Consider the following 26,716-nt stretch of genomic DNA (forward strand, 5'->3'; position numbering starts at 1 on the left):
TTCACTGAAAGTGAAAAATTCGAAATTTTTGTAAAAGTATCCGGAGAACATGACAATCGAGGAGCTATTCACTGAAATTTTCACTGAAGGTGAAAAATTCGAAATTTTTGTACAAGTATCAGGGGAACATGACAATCAAGGAGCTATTCACTGAAATTTTCACTGAAAGTGAAAAATTCGAAATTTTTGTAAAAGTATCAGGGGAACATGACAATCGAGGAGCTATTCAGTTTTTAAACAATATCTCGATTTATTAGCCAGTTAGAAAAGAAAAAATTGGAATTATTTAAAAAAAAAAACGAATGACGGCGGGATCGAACCCGGGCCGTCTGCGTACTAGTTGAGCACGTTACCGCTAGGATAACGCGCTATTGCAATATTATAATTTCATTAGGGGTATATATTTTAAAAAGGTATTATTTAAAAAAATTTCAAATTCGTCAATTTCATTGAATATCTTCTCGATTTTCAAAAATTCAGTTTTTAAACGATCTTTCGATTGATTAGCCATTTAAAAAAGATAAAAATGGAATTATTTAGAAAAAAAAAAAAAATGAATGACGGCGGAATCGAACCCGAACCGTCGGCGTGGTAGGCAAGCACGTCACCAATTATGCAACGCACATATTATGAAAATATAGTTTCATTAGTAGTATATCTTCAACATATTGAATAAATTTTTCGTTGCAATCGTTTAAACACTGAAAAGAAAAACTAATGGCCTGGCTTAGACCGCCACGCATAATTAAATTCATAAAGGTTGTAATATAAGTATTCAAATAAAGAGGTAGTTGGTATTACTGATAGCGGAAATAATTCCATAATTACTTGAATGCTTTATTGAATAAACTCTTAACGGAATGATGAACAAGCAATGAAGATCCTTCTCGAAACTGCAATATAAAATAATCTTAATATTTATGAGAAATTCGGAATACTTTTGCCTGCGTTCCTCTGGATACATAAAAATATCAAATATTCAAATCATTCATCGAAATTGTAATGAGCTTATTCTGAGTCCGATGCATTCTTTGCCGATCTGCGCTACATCGCACACTCGACAGAGAGAATCTTTAAATTGCGGCTGATAACTAGCCCCACACAGAGGACACTTGATCTCAGGTTTTCCACGGTAAATTGGCGAATAAGTGGCAGCACAGAGTGAAAATGGATTATGCTCATCATAAAGCAGCTGATGCTCGTCGACTGGATTTTTATCACATGCTTGGAGGATTTTTCTAACTTGCTGCGCCACTTCCGCTCTGGGACCCAATTCGAGGAGCCTCCTAGCGAATGATCCCGCTGTTTTGTAATTTTTCAATTTGAAGAACATATTAACAGCAGTTCTGAGAGTCAGGATTTGATGAACAGGTTGAAGATTGCAGTGCGTAAAGTACGCAGCCATCTCGCAGACTCTCTTCTGCTCAGATAATGTCGTCTTGGGGGCATTTTTCCTCTCAGATTCCATCTTCAAACCCAGGATATACTCCCGGCAAATGTGAATAAGCTGTTGTGCCTCTGCGAAGTCCTGCCTCGTCTCAACAACCAGCAGTGGTACGCTGAGAAGAATCGCTTGAAGTTTTTCGATGGCTTCTACAAATTTACCACCCGTCGTTAATTGATAGCAGAGCTGTAACCTCTGAACAAGTTCAGTGAGATGCAGGCCAAGAGCCGGAAGTCCATGTTTCACCATATTATCCTTCCAATTTCTCTGGGGATACGCGTAGAGAGAAGGAATGCTTGGAAGGGACGAGTAGCTCGTCCTGGATCGAGCAAAAGCATTCAAGAAATGCGCCTGATACGGCTCAAATTTTGTAACTCCCACTTGATCATGGAGGAGCCTGAAGGCTGTTTCGAAGGATCCAGCAACGATATGATCCACCGGTAATTGTGAATTATTTACCCAGTGTTGGGTAGCAGGGACTCCTCTAGTTGGTGCTGCAAAATATCCATCTTGAGCTGCAGAAACGGTTGTCTCGAGCTCCGGTGGGAGATCAACGTCTTCCACTTCCCACCCTGCATTCTCTTCGCCATCTGCTCCAGTCTCTACCCCTTCTCCACCCTCTTCATCATCCATTCCCAATTCATCATCATTACCCCAGCCTTCACCAGCTACTACGTCCTCCTCGGTGTCGAGAGCAGCCAGAGCTGCAGCCACTTGACTCTTTCCTCGAGCCATCATCGCACCCTCGAAGAATCCTTTCGAAACTGTCAGCAGAGGCCAATTGTTCTCTGCTTGCTGAACAGGTACTGGTGGCCGCAGATACACTGCTCCACGCTCAAGGTCACTCATCTCTTCTATGAGTTCCGTTTCGAGTTCATCATCCTCCGTGGAAATCCCATGGAGCTTTTTGGTAACAGCCGCAAGGGAAGCCTGACCACAGTCTTTCAGGATCTTGGCACGTTCGTATATGTCACCGAGAAGAAGATTCCCCTGGTACTGTCCAGAGTAATCCTTTCTGATCTCAGCGATTTTAGTCATCTTCTTTAATTTGTCGAGATTTCCGGTGATTAAGTAGAGGAAGGCAAGCTTCTCAAAATTTTTCGTTCGTTGATAACACATTTCAACGACTTGGTGATTGCCCTGGAGTAATGCTGCTTGTGCCAGGCTCTCCCAACACGTCTTCTGGTCGAGGCTTTTTGCTGCTTCCAGAGCAACCTCGATATTTCCACATTCAAGGGCTAGTCCAAAGCGCGTTTTCTCGTCCTTTACGAAGTGTAATGCCACTTCTGGATAGCCTTTCTGCTGGAGATATGCGATGATAGATTGACCCACTAAATTTGCCGTTCTTACCATGTGTAGGACCTCCTCGTACTTTCGATTGATAAGAGCCAGTTTGAATTTATACTCTGTTGGATCAATCCTCAGAATTCTGGGCCTGCATTCGCGATCTAAACAGTAAACCTGGTCCCCCTTCACTCGAGTCACGTAAATTGGTAGATCAAGTGTCCTGATAATTCCATGGTCCCCGGTGTTGATGGCGTACTTGATGTGATTGCTCGTTGTGTAAATGAATACTCCTGAATCGTCCCAAGCACCTGATTTGACTCTGGTATTCTCGGATATAGAGCAGAGGGACTGTAGTTTGCGATTGCAAATGGTGACTGTGTGCTTTGCCAGCAGAGCCACGTGGGACATATCATTAGACCAGACGACGTATCGACATTTCGAAATTTTTACTTCGGAGAGCTGACGTTTTTGCTGAACGTCGAAAAGAATAACTTGATCAGCGTCGCGGATTAAAAGCATTCCAGCTCCGGCGTAGAAGATCTCGTCGCAGTTCGGAATTTGCACTTTCTTTGTTACCTCGTTCTTCAAGTTTTTAATCACCAGTGAATGTCCTCTATCCAACACAGCAAATCGATTACGTGCTACCCAAATAGCAGTGACTCCTGGAGCCCTCTTGGTTTCAGGATCGTTATTGGAATCTCCATCCTTCGGGATCACATACAAATCATAGGTGCTGTTCTCGATATTCGACGCTGATCTTGTACAAATGAGAATAGCATTTTCAGCCTGATTATAAGACATGCTGTACGAAGGTGTCTTTCCTCCTCCCCGAATCTGCATAACCGAGGTGTCCTTGGACGTTGTAAAATCGAGTTTCCTCAAGAATCGTTCCTTAACGTAGTACAGCAAATTGCCATGGACAGCATAAGCCGGGCGTTCTCTCTCCAATTTGAAGATAATCATGCCAGAATCATGACCTGCAGCAAAAAGATTCAACGTAGGATGAGCTGCAAGTACCCAGAATCTCTCGTGCTCCCGTCTGAACGTTTGCAAACAACTCCTCTTCGCCATGTCCCAGACTCTGATGCTCTTGTCTTCGGAGTTGGAGAGAATGAGATCTTGGCGTGGGTGGAAGAGCACGCAAGAGACGTTGTTGTAGTGGCCTCTGCATGTATCCACCTCCCATGCCTTCAGATCATTCATTCGCCACATTTTAATTTGTCGGTCGTCAGCCCCAGAGACAATCAGCGGTAATGTTGGGTTAAAGCATGCCCAGTTTACTCCTCTGTCGTGTCCCTCTAGGACATGCTTGACAACTGCATCAGCTTGTCCGAACAAATCCGTTGTTCCAGGATTCCTGAGATGATCCTCGAGACCGCCTGGCCCTGGCGCTACATTTTTCTTTCTCAAACCAGAAATATCCCACACTCGCACGGTCTGATCGAGAGATGCTGATACAATCATGTCTTCTGATGGGTGAAATTGTGCGCACATGACGTAATGATTGTGTCCAGTCAAAACACAGATGCAGGCACGGCTCTGCCAGTTCCAGATGCGAATTGTCTGGTCGTCGGAGGCACTCAGAATCCACGGATATTCGTGGTGGAAGAAAGTTGTTCTTATGTAATCCAGGTGACCCAAGAGGGTGAAGATACAACGACGTTGTTTGTAATTCCATACTTTAATCTTGTAGTCGTCACCTCCAGAGACGAATAGTGGTTGCTGATTGTGAAAGCAAATTCCTCGGACTGGACCATCATGCTCGTCGAATTTTTCGAGAAGCGTGCACATCCGGTAGTCCCACAGTTGGATTACTCCATTGTGTAAACTGTTAAAGAGTCAAAACAACTTGATAATCAGTAAAAGTGTTATGTAAAGAATTTTTTGATAATCATTTTTATATTTTTTAGTGAAGAATTATTTCACGTGAGAAACGATTTAAACTCCGGTTCCAATACGTAATTCGTATTACTTATTGTTTACTTATTGTTTATGTATGTCACATTATTAAATTTCTAGGATTGCATTTATGGCTGAAGATTGAAGGAAAAAATTGAGATCCCAAAAACATGATGAGGAAATATCTCTTGTATAAAGCTTCAAAAAATAGAAATAATTGAAAAATAATTTGTATCATTAACACAGGGATTATTTCCTTTTCAAGTCAATTACCTGGCTAAGACCCATGGCCGTTTAGGATGAAACGACAGTCCCTTCACTCGTGCGGACTTAGTCTCGAATTTTGTTAACATTTGTACTGAATTTTATTGCATACAATCCAATACTTCACGATTCTCAATAAATACTCGAGAGCAGATCATTCAGAGACACGTCACTTGCTCTTGCTGGCTTTTTTCAGATGTCATGAAGGGACACTCAACAAGAGAACAAGAAGTTATCCGACTTGTGCTGCCACCTGACTCCGATCTGCTGAAATTGAAATATCAATTTGAAAAATGTAAACTATACTTTTCAATGGATTATAGAATTCAACGCTTGATTATCAATGAATGACTAATTACATAATATACTTAATATTATTATTTTTAGGTGTGATTACAATAAATAATGGAAATTCTGACAGAAAATGTAAATTCAATTGGATGACTCACATTTGAAATCATGGAGATTTCAATAATTATGGATGATTAATTAACATAAATCGGTGGGGATAGTGTTAATCAATGAGTATTGTTCACGTCTTTATGAACAGATATTGAAAAACCTCGAAGAACAACGCGTTGCTTTCTGATTGGATGCAAATTGACGCATGTCATTTTGCATTGGTTAGAGTCCCCCTAGGAAACACCTGAGTTGTCAACATTATCAAGACTCTAACCTTCCGAAGTCTCAGAAATTACACAGTTTTTCTCTCGGATGCTGATGATTCCATTTGACACGTGTGTTTAATTTATCACAACTCAATTTTCATATCTACTAACAATCTCTACTGCCTATGAACTTTATCACGTGTTATTGTTGATAAACCAATTGAAAATATGCGAGGATTCGTCGATCGGCATTTGTTGTACTCATTTTCTTTTTTTATATTTGCGGTGATCAATCAGGTTCCTGCCTCACTGAATTTTCAAACGCAAGAGCAATCGAAATTGGAGAAACTCCCGTCTTGTGCGGCATGTAAAGTACTCACCGAAAGTTTCAAAAAGGTAATTAAATATTAATTTATTATTGGAAATTTAGCCCATTGTTTATTGTTAATTTTATATATAGAGAAGACAGGGGGTAAACGCCCTCTAAATTTATTTGAATATTCATTAGATTTCCTAATTCTGTGTATATTTATAAATATAAATATCTACAAATATCAGTTTTAATATCTTTGAATTGATCAGGGCATTGAAAAAACAAAAAGAGGAAAATTCGAAGGGGGAGATTCAGCCTGGGAAGAAGATAAATTAAAATCTTACGCCAAAAGTGAAATAAGATTGACAGAAATCCAAGAGCATCTATGCAAAGATGTGCAAAAAGGAGAAATCCAGTGCCATGACCTGGCCGAGGAATTAGAGAGTATCATCGAGGACTGGTGGTTCAACCAACAGGATGCTTATCCAGATATTCATGATTATATTTGTATAGATCAGACTAAGAGGTGCTGCCCCAAGAATCACTTCGGCCCGAAATGCACAAAGTGTCCGGGTTTTCCAGATAAAGTATGCAATAACAACGGAAAATGCAAGGGTGCGGGTACGAGGAAAGGAAATGGTCAATGTCTCTGTGATAAAAATTATGCTGGAGAGACTTGCACAGAGTGTGCTCAGGGGTATTATGAATCCTACCGAGATGAGGATAAACTGCTCTGTTCAATTTGCCATCCAGCTTGTGCCAATGGATGCACCGGAGGTGGATCTGCTGAATGTCAAGGAGAATGCAGAAGTGGCTGGCGGCTAGTGGAAAATCAAGGGTGTGTAGATATTAATGAATGCTTGGAGAGTAAAAAATACTGTCCTGGCAATCAATTTTGCGTCAATAAAGAGGGAAATTACACATGCCTAAGTAAGTAACCGATACATTAATTCACAAGATTAATTGGAATAGAGTGTTTGAATGGAATATTTTATTTCAGCTTGTGATAAAGCCTGCAATGGCTGCACTGGAGATGGTCCTGATATGTGTATAGATTGTGCTGAAGGCTATCATGAACAAGACAATATTTGTATAAGTGAGTAGGAATTATTTTTCTTTTCCTGTAATTTCTCAGAAGTTTCTTGCCACTGGTATTTACATGTCATGCCCATTGTTTCAATTTTGGAGTACAGTGTTTATTTTTGTTTTTCAGATTCAGATATTTTGGGACGGAAAAGAACCGAAAATATGGCGCGATATGCAACCTATTTTGGTTTGTGTGCAGCGACATGTATTATACTCCAGAAAAATGTTTACGCAGCTAGTGCAATTGGCTTACTCGTTGGACTCTACATATCTGTCTCCGAATACATGATAGCCACTACTGGCGTCCAAAACACATCGCCAAATTTTGATTTTTTACCACCGATGGTCTAACGATTAAGACTGTATTTATGGGTACATGGATTTATGTATTTCCGAATAAAAAATTATAATTTCAAAAAGTATGGTCCACTCGAACAGTTCATGCAATTATATTTACATCTTCTCGAATCATGAATTAATGAATAATAATCATTTATTTTGTGCAGGCTTGAAAAATAACTATGGATGGGAAAAGTTATTGAAATTATTCTTTCATGAAATAATTTCATAATTCTTTTTTCAGTTGAAATAACTACGGGATGGGGTGATTTTCAGGGGAATTTTTCCATTTCTTTTAAAAATGAGGGGAACGAAAAGGGGGAATGAACTTAATGGGGCAAAGTGGGAAGATATGTGCAGCCGTCTATTGTCGCGACAAGCTGCGCATTCACCCTTACAGATATCTACCCCGCGTTTAATCTAACATTTATTCGATCTCAGGACGGGTTCGCATATCGAACGTTTCGCCCTGCACTGAGAGAACATTTTCAAATAGCTCCTTCATAGAGATCTACTTGATTTTATTCCTCTATTTTCTATTCATAGATTATTTTTATATTATATCTATAGCGCAATGACATGTCATGTCAACTTCAAAAAATGTTAATGTAATTCAAATTATGGAACCATTAGCAAGTATGGAAGAACACGTTGAAACGTCATTTTTCATTCGAGGATTTTTGTGGTATTTAGATTATTTTTTTAACATTGGGAAATTGTAAAAATGAATATTTAGTGATAATCGTGGAATTCTCAGGGGACAGATGAAAATTATTTAATTATTTTCATCAATATTGATTAATGAGTGTGGGAGGGAGAGTTCAACGACTGGACCAGATGAACTAGTGTCAGACAACCTCTCGGCATATAAATTTTAAATCGCGAAATTACCTGACAATTCGTTACGACTTATTCGCTTTTTGATTCGGCCATCCACATAAAAGTGGATAAATCGATAACAATGCACGTGGATATTCGAAATTTCTTGAACGTGAAAAAACTAGAAAAGAATTAAATAACTGAATATTTCTTTCTTACACTTTTTGTAGAGGTTGTTTTCACATTTATTCGTCTTTTTTTGGAACCGGTGAAAGTAGAAAAATGTAAGAAACAAAATTTCCAGCGTCAAAAAGCGAAAAGGTGAAAAGCGAAAGCGACATTTAAAAAAATCGTAATTTCTCACGATCTATCGACTGATTCAAAATATATTTTGATAAACTGACCTTTGAGATGATGAAAGAATGTCAAAAACAAGGAAAACGAAAAGTGTTTCACATAAATTAGAAGAATCAAAGAAAGAGACAGGAAATAGCGGGAAACATTAGTGTCAACGCCATTGATGTTCACCGGATACTTATTATTATATTATAAATATTTTATAGAATGCAACTATCAACAATAGATGGCGCTTCGTGCAGGAGAAATTCATTCTCACTAGTTGAAAGTTAACATAAAAATCTTAAGAAATCTCGCGAAAAATTAATAATCGCAATATTCAGTGTAAATATCCATATTTACTATTTTTGAACGGAGGGGCATTGCGATAGCAAGCCACAAAATTAGAAAACAAACAGAAACTTGAAATTTATTTCGATTGCAGCATCTATGATCCTCAAAGTGATTTCATAGATGAGTGTAATCGGATGAGTAATGAGTAATTTTCAAGAGATGTGAGGACATCTGATAATTGCCTGATAATTGACTGATAATTGACTGATAATTCGTCATTAATTCTGTGAACGATTTTCAGATAAATCGTTCCATGACGGTAAGGATTATTTTATAATTTTTTTTTTCTTCTTCAGCTTCACCCCAGAAGATTCACCCCCGAAAAATGAAATTTCTAAAAATCCCATTTTTTGGGGGAAACTCTTGAATACCCCTCCACGAATTCTAGTCGAAAGGAATTATCGAAAAATAAATTCGGTTCAATCCATTCATCTGTATACTACCAATGATATTGATATGAAATAAAATAGAAGAAAAAAGTGTCTGAGAAAAAAGATCACACACCAACTGTCTGACCATTTACCAATTATCTGAAAATTTATTTATATCTTGTTCTTTTTATTTCCTCTCTAAAATCAATCCTCAAATATAACACGTAAAAATAAGATTGAGAGCAATTGGCCATTAAAAAATAAAAAGAAAAAAATTAAATCGAATAAAATAGAGAAGGAAAAAATGAGTTGAGCTGGCAATTTTCGATTTTCGATTTTCGATTTTTCATTTTTTACACTATCAATTGATGGATGAAAAGTAAAAGGGAAGACTCCCCTTTCCCCCTTTTTTTACTTTCCCTCAAATAGTTTTTTCACTCACGGCACCTGGACCTAGACTACGCGCGTGGCAGTTCACCCTTCCAGTCATGCCGTACCCTAACTTTTTTTATCCCCTCGGTGAATTCGTCGACAACCACTATACATTCACATAGGTGTGCGTTAAAAAACTCAAGCATTGTTCACCACCGTACCCCTATTTCAAAATGGGTTGGTCCCCTTCTCCAATCATTGGAAGGGTTGATTTAAATAATAATACACGGACTCAGTACCGGCTGCAACTCTCACATCAGTCGTTCGGTGCTCTGTTAGATGAGACAGACTCTCAGGAGCTGACGCTAGAATCATCTCCCAAAAAATTGTGTTATCATTAAGTTTGCCCTATTTTATTTCATTCTCCAACTACACGAATTTATCTCGTGAACAATTTTTCAAATCCAACATGTCGAATTGCTATATCAATTTCCTAGTGCAGTGATAAGGTAAGCTGATTCATCTTTTCAGTGAGTTTTTCGGCAATATCTTTGAAACTAGAGGAGATAACGAAATTTTTGTTATAACTTATTTTCCAGTTCTTTATCAGCTCTAAAAAATTCATTTCAAGTCGAATTCAGTATCTCTTTTAATTCCGGAGATATTTGCGATAAACTCCGGGGAAAATTGTTAACTCATCTCATTCTATCGTTTCTCCTACTTCTCACTTCTCGAGTCGCGCATTATCAGCAAAAAGTGCAAACGTGATAGCTGGGTTGTTTGAACGACGTACTATTTTATAGTAACTTTATTTATAATATAGTCTATAGTGAAATAATGTTGTTTGTGTGAAATAAATCAGTGGTAAAGTCAGAGATAAAGAAAAATTGTTAAACGTGAATAAAATCATGGCGTTCTGAGGTGAGTCGTTAAGCCAATGGGAATTCAGCAGGTATAGTTAAAAATTCCTTGAAATTTTAAATCTCCTTGGATTTATCGAAGGAGGAAACACTCGTGCATTAAGTAATTGGATGAAGCAACTTTCGGGAGATATCGGCAATTTAAGGATTGCAGTCGACATTAGTGGATATTATTACTGGATATCACTGAAAATCGCGCAGGATGGTATTAAACAAATACTGTGAGAGGAATGATAAAAGGGGTGGAGATATGTCAGGTAATGGAAGGTGATCCAAGGTGGGGGGACAATCGGATTGGGAGAAGAAATTGAGGGGGAGTGAGCTGAAAGTACTTGCCATCAAGCCGAACGCTTCTTCACCCCAGGACTCATTCATTATTCGTGCGAGGTAATTCGACTCTGATTGATCGGAGAACTATTTATATTTTCTCATTTTTATTTGTTTAAATTCATATGCTATTGTATTTTAACGGGTTGTTGAGCTCGATAATGGTCTATTAGAAATCCGATCTCGATATGAAAGCGCAAATTTACAAGAATTCGTATAATTTATCGGGTATTTTTATAAAAAATTCAAGGTATCGTCAATATTGTAATTACGGTTTTTTTTTATCAATCTGCAGTAATTATGGATTTCATAAATGCGAATTGAATGCAATTATCTGTTCTAATTGCAACGGAATTTCGGAATATGTTTTCAGAAATTATCTCCTGAATGATGTTGAACGATGGGTGTAAGAGGGCAGAATGTTGGGGGCAGAATGAAAAGGCGAAAAAAAAAGCCAGTGGAATCTCCGAATAGCATTTTTCACAAATTGTTGCTTCGGAGCTGTGGCCCTTGCTTCAAAATTCCCGGAAGAATAATCATCTTCTCGCCAACAGCGTCTCGTCTTTACTTGAAAAAGGTACATCAGTGTAATGATGGTGTACGCAGTGCATCTTCTTTTCTCTGGTGTTGTGGCGGTTATTGCCTGATTTTTCACGGAACGAGAAGGAAACGTCAGTAATTCACTCCGGTCGAACGAACGAGTCCACGATGGAGAAGTGAAGCGTGAACCTCCTGATGTCGGTTTACCTCGAACTCATGCTTTCTTTTTCACAATCTCAAAACTCCTTTCACTCAGACAAAGGCAAATTATTTTCTTACCATCACTCAAAAAAAAAAAAATTCCATCTCACTTTTTCACAATTCTGCGTTACGCTTCAGCTGTACGTATACAAAGTATATCATGGAATGGAATTGGAATAGTCCACTCTTTTTTTTATAAATTGATTTATTTATTTCCTGATAATCCCAGGGGGAAATATTTCACGGACTATTAATGCTCGGGACAGTAACACGGCAGGTCAGGCCATTTTTCGAGCAATGAAAAATAATTCAACTTCAAATGAGATCAACAGCGAAAAGTTTTCAGGGAATATCTCGAAATCGTAGGCAGATAGCCACTTTTCTGTGGGAATATTTTTTTTAGAGAAAGATGAGAGCTATATAAAAGATACTCATGAAAATTGCGCTAGCTCCCTTCAGTGACAAGATATTCTCGAAAAAACGACCGTCACGAAATTTTTTATGCAAAATTCCGAATTTTAAAGAGCGAAATTCTTTAGAATTCAGTGGAAAAATAGTAAATATTTCTAAAACCCCCGGAACATGTCAAAAGGTCTTCAACAATGCTGTCAAAGTACTCACGGGAGGATTAAATTAAATTAAATACATCTTCGAAGGGTACAGAGAGAAAAAATCGTAATGAATCCATTGGAACTCGATTCAGAGAGCTGAGAATTTTTTTTCACCCCGATTCTCTACACATCCCCTCAATCGGCGGACTCTTTTTTATTTTTGAGGAAGACATATGTCCAGTTCTCAGTGCTTAAGTGTCCTTCATAGTTCGGATGAGATGAAACAAATCCAAGACGCGCCTTGCATCCGGGGAATTGAACTTTATCGGAATTAAATGGTATGTACTGATTTTATGCGCTATATAATTATTATTGTATTATTATATACTGAGAGAACGATCACGTGAACATTTCGGACTATTATATATCCAAAATATATATATATATTATATATCTTCATGGAAAGCTATATATTCCATCAATGATTGGATTCTGGAATTTCTGGAATTAAAAAATGGGAATGATTTAATGATAGCTTGTAAAAAAAATCAGTAATATATTCTCGATGGAGTATTGACCAGACATTGTCGATCCTAGCGAAAAGTAATAACAATTTAAAACGATCACGTCGGATCTATCTTCGTATGTCGTACGTCGGGATGTCGATAATTTAATAAAATAAATAAATAAAACCCCTTTCCCTGTGGAATATTTAAGAATGCGCTCTGCACCGAATCCGGGTGCATTGACCCGGTATAGCATTAACCAAATGATTGACATTATCCCGTTAGTCTTCCATGAAACTCACACTGCTTGCACCAATTGTCAAATTACGGAGATTAGAACAGTTAATGGACAGACACAGCGAAGGGAGAAATTCTGGAGTTTGAGGTGGTGATTCTGCGCAGAATGTCCTATCCAGTTTCCTCCCTCCGATTCTCATCCAACCCTCCCATATCACTTATCCATCCTCATCCCCCACTTTCCTCCGTGGACCACATCAACCCTTTCCGCATTCACCGGCCTTCATCATTCGTCTCTGCGATACCAATCCAAATAGTTGCTTGGTAGAACATCCGATTCAGTAGCAGTTGGAACTTTGATCGGGCTTCACCGAATATCCTCCGAATATCATCAAAATTGCCTATCTCTTCCGGAGGCAAATGTGCTTCACCTGAAATTTATACGCAACTGTTACCGATTTTTCACGTTTACCAATTTTTATATAAATCTCTCGTGACAAAATTACAATACAATTTTTTTTCGAATTGTGAGTTCTGCCATTTTTACCGAATATTTATCTCCATGGCAGAATATATTTATCCACGGACAGATTACTCGATTAATGACGTGTCTTTGTCGTACTTCCGGGGCGGAATGTGGGTGATCAATTTTTTGGAATTTTTTTTATTACGTCCACGGGGCTCATTTTTTTTCTGTATCGCTTGTGAATTACGATCTCGCCATTTGAATTTTCTGGGTCACTTCCAGAATCGGTGAGCGAATTGTTGTATTATTTCTGCTGAATATTTCGTGCCCCTCTCAAGTGTCAAATGACGATTTTTTTTCAATGATATTTTATTGCTCTCAGTGGGGGTTAATACGATTTTTTATCACAATTTCCACACGTGGAGGTGCAAACGGGTAATTGACTAATTGCACACTTAAACTCTTGAGTAGTTTAAATATACAATAAGTATAACTCCGAACATTATTTTTGTACCGTTTCTGTATTCGTTTTTACAGAAGAATATCTTCTTCTTTAAAAAATTTCGCACTAGATATTTAACCCCCGTGATTCGACGGTAATTAACTCGTAAATACATAAAATTAAATAATTTCGATTTGATTCAGTCCATCCACATTTCAAAAAGAAATCATTAGACTTCCAGTAATTGGAGCTATTAATATTCGAAATATGAAAACACCGGCTAATCCCTGAAGAGATCCGTACAAACAAGAAGAAAAATAAAACGGTACCTGGAGCCTCCAGCCTACTCTCATAGATCTCATAAAACTCATCAGGTAAATTGAATTCTGAAATTTCTTGGGTTTGTATTAATAGACTTAAATTGATCTTTCATTTTGCAGATGAATAGCAGGTGTTGGCTCCACCAAGAAACATCTTCGCTCTTTATGCTTTTGATTGTTGCTCAGAAAGCCTTGTTAATGATAGTGGCTTTCGGGCAATAATCATAATCACGAAAGCGTTGCTTCCAGCGATCTCCAATATTTTCTACAGACACATGCAAACGGTATGCAGACTGGTATCTTGACTAGAAATTATTGATAAAAAGAAGGAATGAATGAAATTATTTCTCAACAAGTGATCAATAATTTTTGATAAGAATATACATAATTGTTCAACCTAATTAATACGATAAAATGAAAAGTATATTTGTCATTATAATAAAATATCAAATGATAGTTTATCTACAATGATTTTCAATAATTCATCTAATGATTTCCTGATTCAACAGGTTTATTTTATTGCAACACAACGAGACTATTCTGAAGTGTATCAACAGTTACAAAATAAAATAAAAAATAAATAAACTATATTTTTATCATACCCTGATACAAATTTAATGAAAAATTTCCATTATGCACGAATCACCGCGGAAGACACTCGAGTAAATTCTCATCATAATTTAAAATCTCGGACATTGAGTCTTCATTTTGAAAGTCTTTGTTGTCAAACCGGGGGATTACCCCTATAATTTTGATTCCATGAACATTCCAACGATGCATCCATTACGAATTGCGATAGTTTAATCAAAGAGAGCGTGATAACCGCACCTAATTATGAGAATAAATGTGAAGCTCATTACTTTAACAAAAAGATGATTAGTAGATGATTTTGATCATGATACCTGTGGTACTCGATTGATGATTCAAAAAATCCGCGAAATACTTCGACAATATATTCTATAACTCTGAAATGTGATGACGGACAATTTCCATGTGCATAAAAAATAATAAAAAATGATAAGAGTCGTTGAACTTTAGACTGATAATTTGGAGATGGTACGAATGCCGGGAATTCGATGAGGACCTATGCGAGTCTGGATGTGAGACGTGAAATATTAATATTTTAAAAGCATTCCGCAGTCCCACTAATTGTACATACCCGATGGCTATTGTTTTATATAGGTGTACAGTAGCCAGGGGCGTCTGACATTTATAACAAGTTTAACTTGTTGACATCCCAATATTTTGGCGGTTGTTGTAAATGCATATTCACTGTAAACTCCGGGAATGTATAAAATATCAGAAGAAGATTGAGATATGCGCCAAAGCAAGCCCCAAACTGGTGGAATAGTTGACAGATTGACAGTCGGTCGCGCAAAGTAACAGTGAATATTTTACGCTCGTTTCACCTGTCAGACCGGTGTGCAAGAGGAAAATTGAGGGAGATTCTATCTATAGTTGCCCTGGCGAACTTTCGACCTGAAATGACCCTACAGACTGCAAATCGGCGTCGACATCATATATGTATACATATCCGTCATCCTTCCCTTTATCGAAAATCAAGATAAAAATGTGGAAAAGGTTACTCCTAGTACTATTATCAAATAAGTTTAATTTGGAAATCGATCACCGCATATTCACCAGTAACGAACAGCAGAGTCACTTCGGATGCTCATGTCTCCGTCCTTCCAGCAATTGCATCTCTCGTTAACCCATAAATTATTGGTAATATCTTCGATTCATCCCCCACCATTCCAAGAATCACTAATAGATTTATTATTTATGCATCCTGCATAGACTCCACTTTTAGTCCACCTTAAAGTTTCACTGATTTCACTGAAAAGGCCAATAGAACGAAATTATGTAGATAGCCCATGTATCCTCTTTATATATTTTTATATTTTTATTCACTAAATCAAAACCCAGGGCAAGTCCATGGGGTGCCATTCACAATAAAAATTCTAATCCTCTAGCAAAATTTGTATAGGGAATTTCCCTCCTCCCTCACCGGTAAAATATATATGCTAATAATTATATGTAAAATATATGGGACATATTGATATACATTTCATGTATATATCCAATATAATATATTCCATATATATCTGATATATACCATTTTTGGAGTCAATATATGGACAGGATATTACGGGATAAATCGGAGGAATAATTTGAAAATTTAAAAGAAAGAATCACAAATCTAGAAATTGATCTACCCCAAAAATTTTTCAGTCATTCAATAATAGTTAAATAAAAAAATGTTTTTTCACGAAAATTCAATTGGTAAGTGGACAGGAAAATTTTAAACAATATTGAATTTTGGTTAAAAGAGTGAAGAGTGAAGAACATCATTAACAATTTATGATGAGATGATTTGAAGAGAATTAGGGAAGGGTTTGAATGGCGCCACTTGCTGTGTTGGTGAATATTGGAGAGCCAGTCAGTGAAGAAAATATCGTTGATCGTCGACAAAGCAGTGAGGTTAAGTCTAAGATTGCAAGTAATATTTATTACTCATCCATGCTCGTTCATAATTGAATTATAACAAACAAGAAGAGAAATAGTGAATTTTGTAGAGTATGAGCTGTAGTAGAGGCAACGTAGGACGTTCTCGTCCTCAAAAATACCAGAATACACATGCATTTAAAAACACTCTTCATGACACATCGGTTAAAACAAAAAAAATTAATAACATACAGGTTGTGAATGTTTGTGAGAGATGTAAGAGCATTATTGAATGGAAAATCAAGTATAAAAAGTACAAGCCACTTAAAGCAGCTAGCACGTGTACGAAATGTCAACAGAAATGTGTTAAGCATGCTTATCACATAATGTGTGGACCATGTGCAGCCACACATGAGGTTTGCGCAAAATGCGGTGAGAAGAGAGAAATTTTTAGGGAAGCTATGCCAGAGGAAACCCTCAAATTGGATAGAGAACTCAGACTTATTTTGAAGACTTTGCCTGAGAGGAAGAGAAGGACATTTCTTCGGTACATGCATAGAAAAGGTTTGCATTTATTCATTTGGTTTTGAAAAACGAGTAATTGTTTCGTTTTTGATAAAAGAATTATTTATGCAGGCGAGAAGAAGAGTCCTGGTGGAGATTTGGAGATATCTAAAGGAATATCGAACGATGAAGATGCTGAGAGCAATCCACAAGGTCATACTGAAGAGCCTCCGACATCTCGAGATGATTTATTAGAGAAATTAAAATCTTTAATCGTATCCAAGGACGATGACGATGAGACATTTGATAATTCTGATGAATCTGCCGTCGAGGACTCGGACGATAGTTCGAGTCATTGATTTGAATAATTCCGATTTGTTGTAATTGATTTTATTTTTTGTCAAATGCATTGGGAGATAAAAATATTTAATTTCTTTATGCCCTCGGCTGTTTTTTATTCTCATCTGTACGAAAAGAAAATAAATTTCTTAACGGTAGGGGAGAAGTTTTCTGGAATCAAGACGATAATATTTTATTCAATCTAGCCTTCATTGTTTAAATTTAGGAACGTCGTTTTTTTTGAAAGAATTTTTTTTGAAAAAGATTTTTTTTGTGTATACAAAAGAACAGCTTCTTGAATCCGACATCAACTTCACACGCAATAAATTTGACAAATGCAAAATTCAATCATATTTTTTCGTTTTCATTTGATGTAATTAAATCTGTAATTTTTCGGGTATAAATTCCACGTTAAAAATTGCAAATGGCACAAAAGGGACAAACGAAAAAATCAAAAAAAGCAAACGTTAAAGCAAATGAAGAACAAAAAAGTACTAAAACATCTGGAGGAATTTGTGCATTACAAGGTAGACCGATTTTTTATCTGTAATATTCCTTACAACTTGTGACAATAATTTTTTCACAGGTCCTGGCCCAAGATATAAATTGAAGCCTGTTTTGGGATTTAAAGACCATTGCTCTTCAAAATATCGTAATCCAGCTTTTTCAATGCTCGGCAAAACCTTGAAAGCAAATCTCGGAAGTCGTGGACCGGGACCCAAGTACCGACTGCAATTTCCACCCGCTGGAGGATTCTCTTTTGGAATTGTCCTCAAAGATCAAAGTTGTTAATCACTCCATACCCATCAATTAATGTTTCAATACGATTTTCATCCGGAAAAAAATTTATAAGTCTTTTTTGTCACAGAAAAAATTTCATAAATTTTTTTCATCCTCCATCGTTTTATCTTCAAGGACGCGACCATTTTCCTGGACCTTATTTCATACCTCCGGTCGCTCCAACACCTGCTTTTTCGATGAAATGGCGAACGAAAGAGCGTGAGAAAGCTATCACACCAGGACCACATGGTTTACCGAGAGACCTTAACGGTCCTGCTTTCTCCATGTGCGAGACATTTATAAATTCATACATCAATTGCCTTGCCAATTCCATTAATATGATATAAAAAATCCATAGCAAAATTCCTAGAAGAATTTAAATAGATACTGATCTAAATATAAATCCATTAATTTCTGTCTACAAAATGCTCAATTAAATCTTCTGGCAAATTTGTTAAATTTTATCACACCTTTTTAAACGCACCAAAACTATTTTCATAAAATCAAGAATGTTACAATATTCCAGTAATTATAAAATAAATAAAATTGAGACCGGTAGTTTTCATACCGCTCCTGAAATTCGTTCGCCAATTAATCTAATTAATTCTCTCTTCATTACAAATTTCTAGGGGTCTATGTCTTCCCTCTGTGAAAATCGGCAGTGTGCCAGGTCCAGGGGCAATAAAACTGGATATAGTTAAACCCCGTGCTCCAGCCTACAGCTTCCCATTCCGGCCAAAAACAAAGCGAGGACTATGTACCCCTGGACCATACGGTCCTGTTAATTTGAATAAAGCCCCCGCTTTTTCTTTCGGAGTTAAACACCACCCTTGTGCCCCACCTTACATTACCGAATGCGATCAAGCCTGTTAACATTAAAAATATCTACAAATAAATATAACAACTTATTCCAGATTTTTCTCACCATTTTTTATTTTACATATTCCCTTTTTTATTTATCCTAACCATTTTTTGTTGCAACAAATATTTAACACTGGATTTCGTTTTAGTAATTTTTTTTATACATCACGTTTTTTCACTGCCTTGGAAACCCATTTATTTAAAAGGCTCAGTAGACGCGAATGCTATAACTCTTAAAGTTTCCGAGAAACAATAGTATCAATCAATATCATAGGATAAACCTTCCGCAGTTCTGATGGACTTGATCTGCTTGGTGTATCCATACAGATAGTATACACACGTCTCAGAGATTTCTCCATTATTTCTACGTCAGGCACTTTGCTGATTGAATATCGTGCGGCCCGTTGGTGCAGTATTCCCAATTATTCCTGGCATTCTTTGGATGCTTCAATTTTTAACTCCACAAAAAGTTCTCTCACCCGTATTGGAGTCCGACATCAAAAACACTTTCAAAAATTCCGGTGTAACGATTTATTATGTCTCGATGAATTTTCTAAATCGCGTATGCACATAATTTTTTAGTTGAAAATAATTAAGGATTCGATTTTGCGCATGTGATTGCATTATCACGGGCTCGCTACGTCGAATGCTTTGAAATATTCACGCGAATGCCACAATCATGTCACAATCCAATATCGCACCAGTAAGAACCTGAATTTTTTATGCATTCCTTCGTTCATTATGAGGAATCTGACTCCATCATTTCAAATTTCATATTGCATATTTTATTCCGCTGCGCTAAGTGAACAGAACGGCATTTCAATTTACCAAAATGCATTTCCAATAAAGAAGGAAAAATAAAATTCCGCTAATAGTATATCACGCGAAATTCGGATACCGGTTTATTTTTTCGACGTGCAATGCAACAAAATGAACAAATTAATCTCTTCTAATTATTCACACTTCGTTTTTTTTTAACAGGATGGATCGATCGAAGGCATTGACCCGAGTACTTCCACCCTCTACTTCCTTTTACTGGGAATATTAAAATAGTTTAATGTGAGGATAAAAAAATTTTTTCAGCAGCTATCAAAAGTGACAGATTCTTCTTGATTTAATGAAAATGGTAATGCCGAAATGATTGAGACTCACCCGGTAAAAATAGCATATGCATTGATCCGTGAGTGAAACCATGGTAACGGTTGGACAGAAAATAATGAAACAAACCGAGTTTCATCGTAATGAACAGTCGCTCAAATACAATAACGAGTACGTTGCCTCCTTTATTCGAAATTCGAATAATCAAATAGTGAGAAATATTGCAAATGGTTACTTAATCGCAGAGAATTTGTAAGGCAGGTGAAAGGTATGGACGTCGAAGAAAAAAGTAGTGAAGAAGAAGACACACCCCAAAACATAAGCGCATTCACAAAATACGATGAGAGTATCATAGTGACGAACGCGGAAGAAATAAAGAGTCCAGTTTACAACCGAACGATTACGATGAAGAATTCAAAAAATCCATCGAGTGATATAAGTGACGATCTCGATATTAATTCCACGAGTGGGCCAGCTTTTCGAATGCGAGTCAATAAAAAATACTATTTATAACATTTTTTATATAATTATCATTTGTGATCGATTGAAAATGGTTTTATAATGGAGGATAATCCTTATAGGCTGTCAACACATGAAGAATCTTTTCAACCGGCAAGTGGTGTCGGCAGTGATCCCTCAGATAGTGAAGAGACTGATGATGATGACATTGAGGGAACAAATGTAAAAAAACCAATAGAATTATACGATGCTAAAGAGTTCGATGAACTCGATGTATCCACCGAGGTCAGGGAACTCTTCCAGAATATCACGAGGTATATTGTGCTATTATTATTTACCTAGACAAAAATAAAAAACAGACAGATAAAGAAATTCAACATTCCTGATTTCCGAAATGAGAGTCATTAAAAAGTTTTTCATTTTAATTTCATTTTCGTTCATTATGAATTCAGAAATATATCCTATATAATATATAAAAATTAAAAATTGTTTGATGCTATCATTTTTCGTAAATAAATTCTCAATAACAATTTTTTTTTCACTTAATGTTGAATCAAGGTAAATGAATACTGAAAATTGTTGCAGGTATACCCCTCAAAAAATGGAGCTGAGTTATAAGGTCGCACCGTATATACCTGATTTCATACCAGCAGTGGGAGATATCGACGCGTTTATAAAGGTCCCCAGACCAGACGGAGTTGATAACAAAATAGGATTGATTGTCCTGGACGAGCCATGCGCGAATCAATCGGAACCTGCGGTTTTGCACTTGCAACTCCGGAGTCAGAGCAAAAGTTCAGATACCCGTCAACAAGTGGTGATAAAGAGAATAGAAGAGGCTGAAAAAAATAGGAAATCAATTGAGAAGTGGATAGATGATTTGAATATATTACACAGAAGTAAACACCCACCTGCTGTAAGATTGAGCGAGCCCATGCCTGATATCGATAGTCTCATGCAGCAATGGCCATCAGAGGTTGAGAATACACTCAATGATACTCAATTAGACCTGACAAAATTTGATTGTGATCTTCCACATCTAGTGGATATTGTCTGCAACCTCATGGACATACCGGTCAAGCCTGAAACACGTCTGGAATCTCTCTATACACTTTTTAGTTTATTCTTGGAAGTACGAGACATTAAAGACTCGACGAGCTTTTCAGTTTAAATCAAAAAATTCTTATGTATTATTCATACAATTTATTCTTAACCTTGAAATATAAAAAATTCTCCCACTGAATTTTTTTTCATAATTTGACATATCAATTATAATTACGCAGACAATTAAAATGGTTTTATTACATTTCCTGTGGCTTGATCTATGATGTTATAGAAATATTTCTAACAGGAAAAAAAAACAAATTTAATTGAATTTTAGAATTTAATTGAATTTTCGAATTTAATTGAATTTCAATCAATCATCGAAATCATCGATTTTTATGAGTCATAAACACAGAGTGTGACATATTTGGATCGATTAATAAAATATTGTGAAACACATGTGATGATTTTAAATGACAACTCGTAAGTTCACATACTATTTCGATTGTGCTCCTATTTAACCGCTCAACTGATAAGGCTATGATGACAAATGCTGATTTAGAGCGCAGTGAGTCCTATTGACACTTGACAGTGTGACTCATGGGCTGCATACAATATCATCGTGTGCTCCTCGTTGAGAAATTTTTCAATAATGACAATACCAGTGAATTGATAATTTCATCCTTGATTGAAAAGACATCAGTTGATAAATTTTTTAAATAAATACAATGGAAAAGGAAGAGTTGGTAGAAGCGGAGACAACTCAGGTGGACGAAGCGAATGAAGGACGTAGTTTGAGTTTACAAGAAGAAAAATTTTCAAAATCGCAGCGAAGAAATAATTTTCCATCGTACTCAAATGATAACGTCAACGTCAGATTTAGGGTAAATTCGTGATTATTCTGTTTTTTAATTTTCAAGGGCACAACCAATTGTGGCTGCTAACCTTTGTTTTGAGAATCATAACCTTTACAACTAGCTGTCAAAATTCAAACACATTGTACAACCTCTTTCGTTATCTTCTCAGAGTCCAAATTATGTTGGAAATAATCCCTTCGACAGCCTTATTGAAATCGTCTCACATCGACAATTACACAGAATTAATAATCAGGAATTCCAGCCTGGTGCTACTAATTTTATATCGGCTAATTATGAGGTAAGCTCTTTTATACTCTCTGTTGACACTGACTCCCTCGTGCACGATAATGCACGACAATGTTTTATTTTTTTTTGTATTTTATAATTGAATTAAATTCGAAATATCAATTCTGCAGTAAATGAATCGTTCAACGTAACCCATGTCTTCTAGCGTGTCATTAATTTTAAATTGAATAAACAAATTTCAGAGCCTGGATTACGACATATGCGAAAATCATCTGTTCCAAGATGAAGAGAGAAAAAAAGGATACAAATACATAGTAAGAAAAAATTTCGCACGGTGGTTCATTTTCTTATTGATTGGTATATTTACCGCTTTGATAGCATGCTTCGTGGATATATCGATCGAGGAGCTTTCCGATATTAAATATGGAGCATTGAAGACATGTATCCTTTCAAAACCCAAAAAGACATCACCAAAAAACTATAATTCACTAACGAACCTAGAAAATGCTTCCAGCGGAATTATTTCTCCACTGAGTTTTCTTGAAATACATCCGAATCTAAAGACAACTTGAAAATCATTATCACTTTTTTTTATGTAAATCAGTTTGAACTGCTTTTCCATTTTACTGGATTCAGATCAATCCTTGACTCGACTTACACAGATGTTGATAATTCGGTGGAGAATAATCACCTATGGCTGCCCTACTGCATGTGGATAATTTTTAATATAGGTCCATGCTTGATCGGTGCCATTTTAGTGACATATTTTGAACCTGTCGCTGGTGGAAGTGGAATTCCTCAAGTAAAATGTTATCTCAATGGTATCAAAGTTCCCCGAGTGGTGAGGATTAAAACTCTAACCGTGAAAATCCTCGGTGTCATATCTACGGTGGTTGGAGGTCTCGCTGGTGGTAAGGAGGGACCAATGATTCATGCTGGAGCAGTTGTCGCAGCTGGTATATCACAGGGAAAGAGTACAACCTTTAAGAAGGATTTTAAGATTTTTCAATACTTCAGAGAAGATCATGAGAAACGAGACTTTGTTTCTGGAGGCGCAGCTGCCGGAGTTTCTGCTGCCTTCGGTGCTCCAATTGGTAATTTTGTGTTTCAAAGAATATATGTCGGTAAAAATCTTGTGCTGAAAGAAATGAAAAATTATTTTACTGATTATTTTTGAATTTCTACAGGCGGAGTATTGTTTAGTGCCGAAGAAGGGGCTAGCTTCTTCAACCAAAGTCTCACATGGCGAACTTTTTTTGCCAGCATGATATCGACCTTCACATTGAATATTGTACTCAGCGCATATCATGGCCATCCAGGAGAACTTTCATATCCTGGCCTATTGAATCTCGGCAAATTCGAAACTTTACCTTATGAAGTGTATGAAATTCCACTTTTTATGATTGTGGGCACTGTTGGAGGACTCTTGGGAGCCTTGTGGAATTATCTAAACTACAAAATTACGTGCGTCAGACTTAGATATATCAAGGCAAAGGAATGGAAAATAGTTGAGGTGATTGTCATTGCTGTGATATCAGCAACCATGGGATTCCTAATGATTTATTTTGTCAACGACTGCAAGCCCTTGGGCAAGGATCCAACCAAGTATCCTGTCCAGTTGTTTTGCAAGGAGGGGGAGTACAGTGCTGTGGCAGCCCTCTGGTTCCAAACACCAGAAAGTACCGTGAGATCACTTTTCCATGATCCAAAGGGTGAAGATAGACTTTTTTAATAAAATTATTCTGGAATTTCCCAAAAATACTTGAAATTAGAAATATTGACAAAGTTTCAAATTTTAATTTCCATTTATAGGTTCACATAATGATGCAACTTTGGCTGTCTTTGTTTGTTTATACTTCATCCTAGCTGTTTGCACTTTTGGCCTGTCAATGTCAGGTGGTCTTTTCATTCCATCTCTCCTCATTGGTTCAGCTTGGGGCAGACTCATGGGATCTGGATTAGCCAAGGCTATTCCTTCATGTGTAAGGAGGCTCTTCTATTTGAGAACATTATTATTAGTACTATCGTTTTCTCTTAATCATTGAACGTGACTTCCAGGTTTTCTTCGAGCCTAAAAAGTATGCACTACTTGGTGCAGCTGCACAACTGGGTGGTGTCGTCAGAATGACCATAAGTTTGACTGCAATTCTCATTGAAGCAACACAGGGCATTTCGTTCGGCCTTCCAGTAATAATCGTTCTGATAATGGCCAAGTGGGTTGGCGACTTCTTCAATGAAGTATGTAAAGGTGTATACATACACCTGTTAATTTATGGATTCAGTTACTGGCAGTAATTATGTATTTTCTGGTAATAGGGTATTTATGACATTCATATCCAAATGGCAGGCATTCCTCTCTTGCCCTGGGAGGCACCTCCACTGTCCAATAATATTTATGTCAGTGAGATCATGAGTCATCCTGTGGTGACACTCAAAACCACTGAAAATGTTGGGCGCATTGTCGAACTTCTCAAGTGTGTTAAATTCAATGGGTTTCCTGTTGTTGATCCACCAAGTTCTGATCAGGTATATCTAGAATCCATTGCAATTCTGACCAGTCATAATCAAATATTTTTAATTCATAGGATGAAATCCATTGCTATGGACGTTTTCGGGGACTTATACTCCGGTCCCAACTCATTGTTCTGTTGAAGAATAAAATATTTAATGAGTCTGAATCGTGGGATATTCCCCTGAGTCTGAAAATGTTTCGTAATGAGTACCCCAGATATCCTGAGATTAACCAAATCGAGGTTACAGAAGAGGAAAAAACATATTCCATTGATTTACGGCCCTTCATGAACCCTTCGCCGTACACTCTTCAACACGTGAGTCACAAATGCAAATTAGTCTATTCGGAATTGCATTTGCACAAATTTTCACGAAATATTTTTTTTAGTCCACAACACTACCGAGAGTATTCAGACTATTCAGAGGTCTAGGGCTTCGCCATTTACCAGTGGTCAATGACACACACGAGGTATGTTAGAATTTTTTAATTAAACGTCAACTTCTTGGAGACGATTATCTAATTCAATTATCCATACAGGTAATCGGAATGATTACGAGAATAGATGTCGCAAGATATCGAATTTGGAAACACCGAGGAAAGATGGGATTGGATGAACTTCAAATAACAGATAAAATATAACAATACATATAATTATTTTTTTTTATCTCTTAACGAGTTCGAGATAGATTAACTTTAAAGACTCGGTGAATTTTTATTTGTAAGATACATTTTCTATGGATAAGCCAAATGTATTTCAACTGCCACTGACAAAAATTTATTTATATAATTCAATGAAGTAACAGGATAAAATGGAACACTTGATTATTTTGTTTCCCAAAATTTCATGAAATGTTAGAATGGATGTTTCATTTTGCCCTGTTCTTCCCAAGAAAATCAGAAATTATGGAAAAAACCATTTTTTATATAATAACGATTTTTCTACACGACGGTTAATTATTGACAAATAATTCCCAGCCAAGCCAAGACCATAATCTGAAGAAGAGACAGACTGGAACAATGACCAGCGATAGGAGAAAACAATACTCATAACTGGAGAGATACATTTCCTCGTTAAATAATTTTAAACCGAAAATCTGCAACATTCAGAGAATAAAACCATTAATGTATAATCTTATATATTTTTTTATATTACTAATCCCCCGGAGAAGTTCTTCTACATTAATTTCCGCCAATAATTTCTACATTCCTGAACCATGAAAAATCCACCATAATTCTCAAAAAAAAAAGACCTAAAAAAATTCAACATTTAATTCTGTCCAATTCCCCGCGAATGCGCAAGGAGTTATCGAGTTTCTCCTTACGCACGCATACATATATGAGAGGCGCAATTGTTTCTCATCTGAATTCAAAAAGAATCTCCGAAGATTTGGTAATTTCCTCTAAATAAATGACTCCATTGATGAATTTCCAAGTGAATCACCTTGAGAGGCAGTTATTGCTGAACGAGTATGAGGCAAGTGAAGGATTCCCCTTGAGTCAAGCGAATCCCCAATCTTCGCAGTAGTAAATAAGAAATTATATAAAGTCATATACAATCTTTTGTGGAGG

General features: G+C 36.8%; 6 protein-coding genes across 7 annotated transcripts; 5 read left to right on the forward strand and 1 right to left on the reverse strand.

The window, feature by feature from the left end:
• Positions 1 to 816: 816 nt before the first annotated feature.
• On the reverse strand, positions 817 to 8,576 carry alphaCOP (coatomer subunit alpha). 2 transcript variants are annotated; one of them, XM_011300134.1, is made up of 3 exons: positions 8,464 to 8,576; positions 4,904 to 5,158; positions 817 to 4,559 (listed from the first exon to the last, which is right to left on the reverse strand). In XM_011300134.1, exons 2-3 carry the CDS (start codon positions 4,981 to 4,983, stop codon positions 989 to 991), a joined length of 3,651 nt encoding a protein of 1,216 aa, XP_011298436.1. In that variant the 5' UTR covers positions 4,984 to 5,158; positions 8,464 to 8,576; the 3' UTR covers positions 817 to 988. The 2 variants fall into 2 exon arrangements, with proteins under 2 accessions (XP_011298436.1, XP_011298437.1); XM_011300135.1 differs by having other exon boundaries at positions 4,904 to 5,161.
• On the forward strand, positions 5,534 to 7,314 carry Creld (Cysteine rich with EGF like domains). The gene is made up of 4 exons (XM_011300132.1): positions 5,534 to 5,898; positions 6,085 to 6,745; positions 6,816 to 6,911; positions 7,029 to 7,314. Exons 1-4 carry the CDS (start codon positions 5,731 to 5,733, stop codon positions 7,250 to 7,252), a joined length of 1,149 nt encoding a protein of 382 aa, XP_011298434.1. The 5' UTR covers positions 5,534 to 5,730; the 3' UTR covers positions 7,253 to 7,314.
• Positions 8,577 to 16,430: 7,854 nt separating the features above from the next.
• LOC105263741 (uncharacterized protein C9orf85 homolog) lies at positions 16,431 to 17,471 on the forward strand. The gene is made up of 2 exons (XM_011300137.1): positions 16,431 to 17,011; positions 17,084 to 17,471. Exons 1-2 carry the CDS (start codon positions 16,582 to 16,584, stop codon positions 17,308 to 17,310), a joined length of 657 nt encoding a protein of 218 aa, XP_011298439.1. The 5' UTR covers positions 16,431 to 16,581; the 3' UTR covers positions 17,311 to 17,471.
• A 101-nt stretch (positions 17,472 to 17,572) lies between these two features.
• Positions 17,573 to 18,985, forward strand: LOC105263740 (outer dense fiber protein 3-like). The gene is made up of 4 exons (XM_011300136.1): positions 17,573 to 17,817; positions 17,877 to 18,074; positions 18,206 to 18,356; positions 18,700 to 18,985. Exons 1-4 carry the CDS (start codon positions 17,715 to 17,717, stop codon positions 18,941 to 18,943), a joined length of 696 nt encoding a protein of 231 aa, XP_011298438.1. The 5' UTR covers positions 17,573 to 17,714; the 3' UTR covers positions 18,944 to 18,985.
• Positions 18,986 to 20,277: 1,292 nt separating this feature from the next.
• IFT46 (intraflagellar transport 46) lies at positions 20,278 to 21,786 on the forward strand. Its single transcript, XM_011300140.1, has 3 exons — positions 20,278 to 20,514; positions 20,611 to 20,802; positions 21,074 to 21,786. Exons 1-3 carry the CDS (start codon positions 20,300 to 20,302, stop codon positions 21,657 to 21,659), a joined length of 993 nt encoding a protein of 330 aa, XP_011298442.1. The 5' UTR covers positions 20,278 to 20,299; the 3' UTR covers positions 21,660 to 21,786.
• A 311-nt stretch (positions 21,787 to 22,097) lies between these two features.
• ClC-b (chloride channel protein 7) lies at positions 22,098 to 26,282 on the forward strand. Its single transcript, XM_011300139.1, has 11 exons — positions 22,098 to 22,416; positions 22,559 to 22,687; positions 22,878 to 23,076; positions 23,298 to 23,729; positions 23,823 to 24,347; positions 24,448 to 24,617; positions 24,694 to 24,873; positions 24,952 to 25,161; positions 25,221 to 25,463; positions 25,535 to 25,615; positions 25,685 to 26,282. The coding sequence occupies exons 1-11, from the start codon at positions 22,261 to 22,263 to the stop codon at positions 25,784 to 25,786; spliced, it is 2,427 nt and encodes an 808-aa protein (XP_011298441.1). The 5' UTR covers positions 22,098 to 22,260; the 3' UTR covers positions 25,787 to 26,282.
• The last annotated feature ends 434 nt before the right edge of the window (positions 26,283 to 26,716 follow it).

Source organism: Fopius arisanus, unplaced genomic scaffold (genome assembly GCF_000806365.1).
Source record: "Fopius arisanus strain USDA-PBARC FA_bdor unplaced genomic scaffold, ASM80636v1 scaffold00016, whole genome shotgun sequence".
Classification (NCBI taxonomy): Eukaryota; Metazoa; Arthropoda; class Insecta; order Hymenoptera; family Braconidae; genus Fopius; species Fopius arisanus.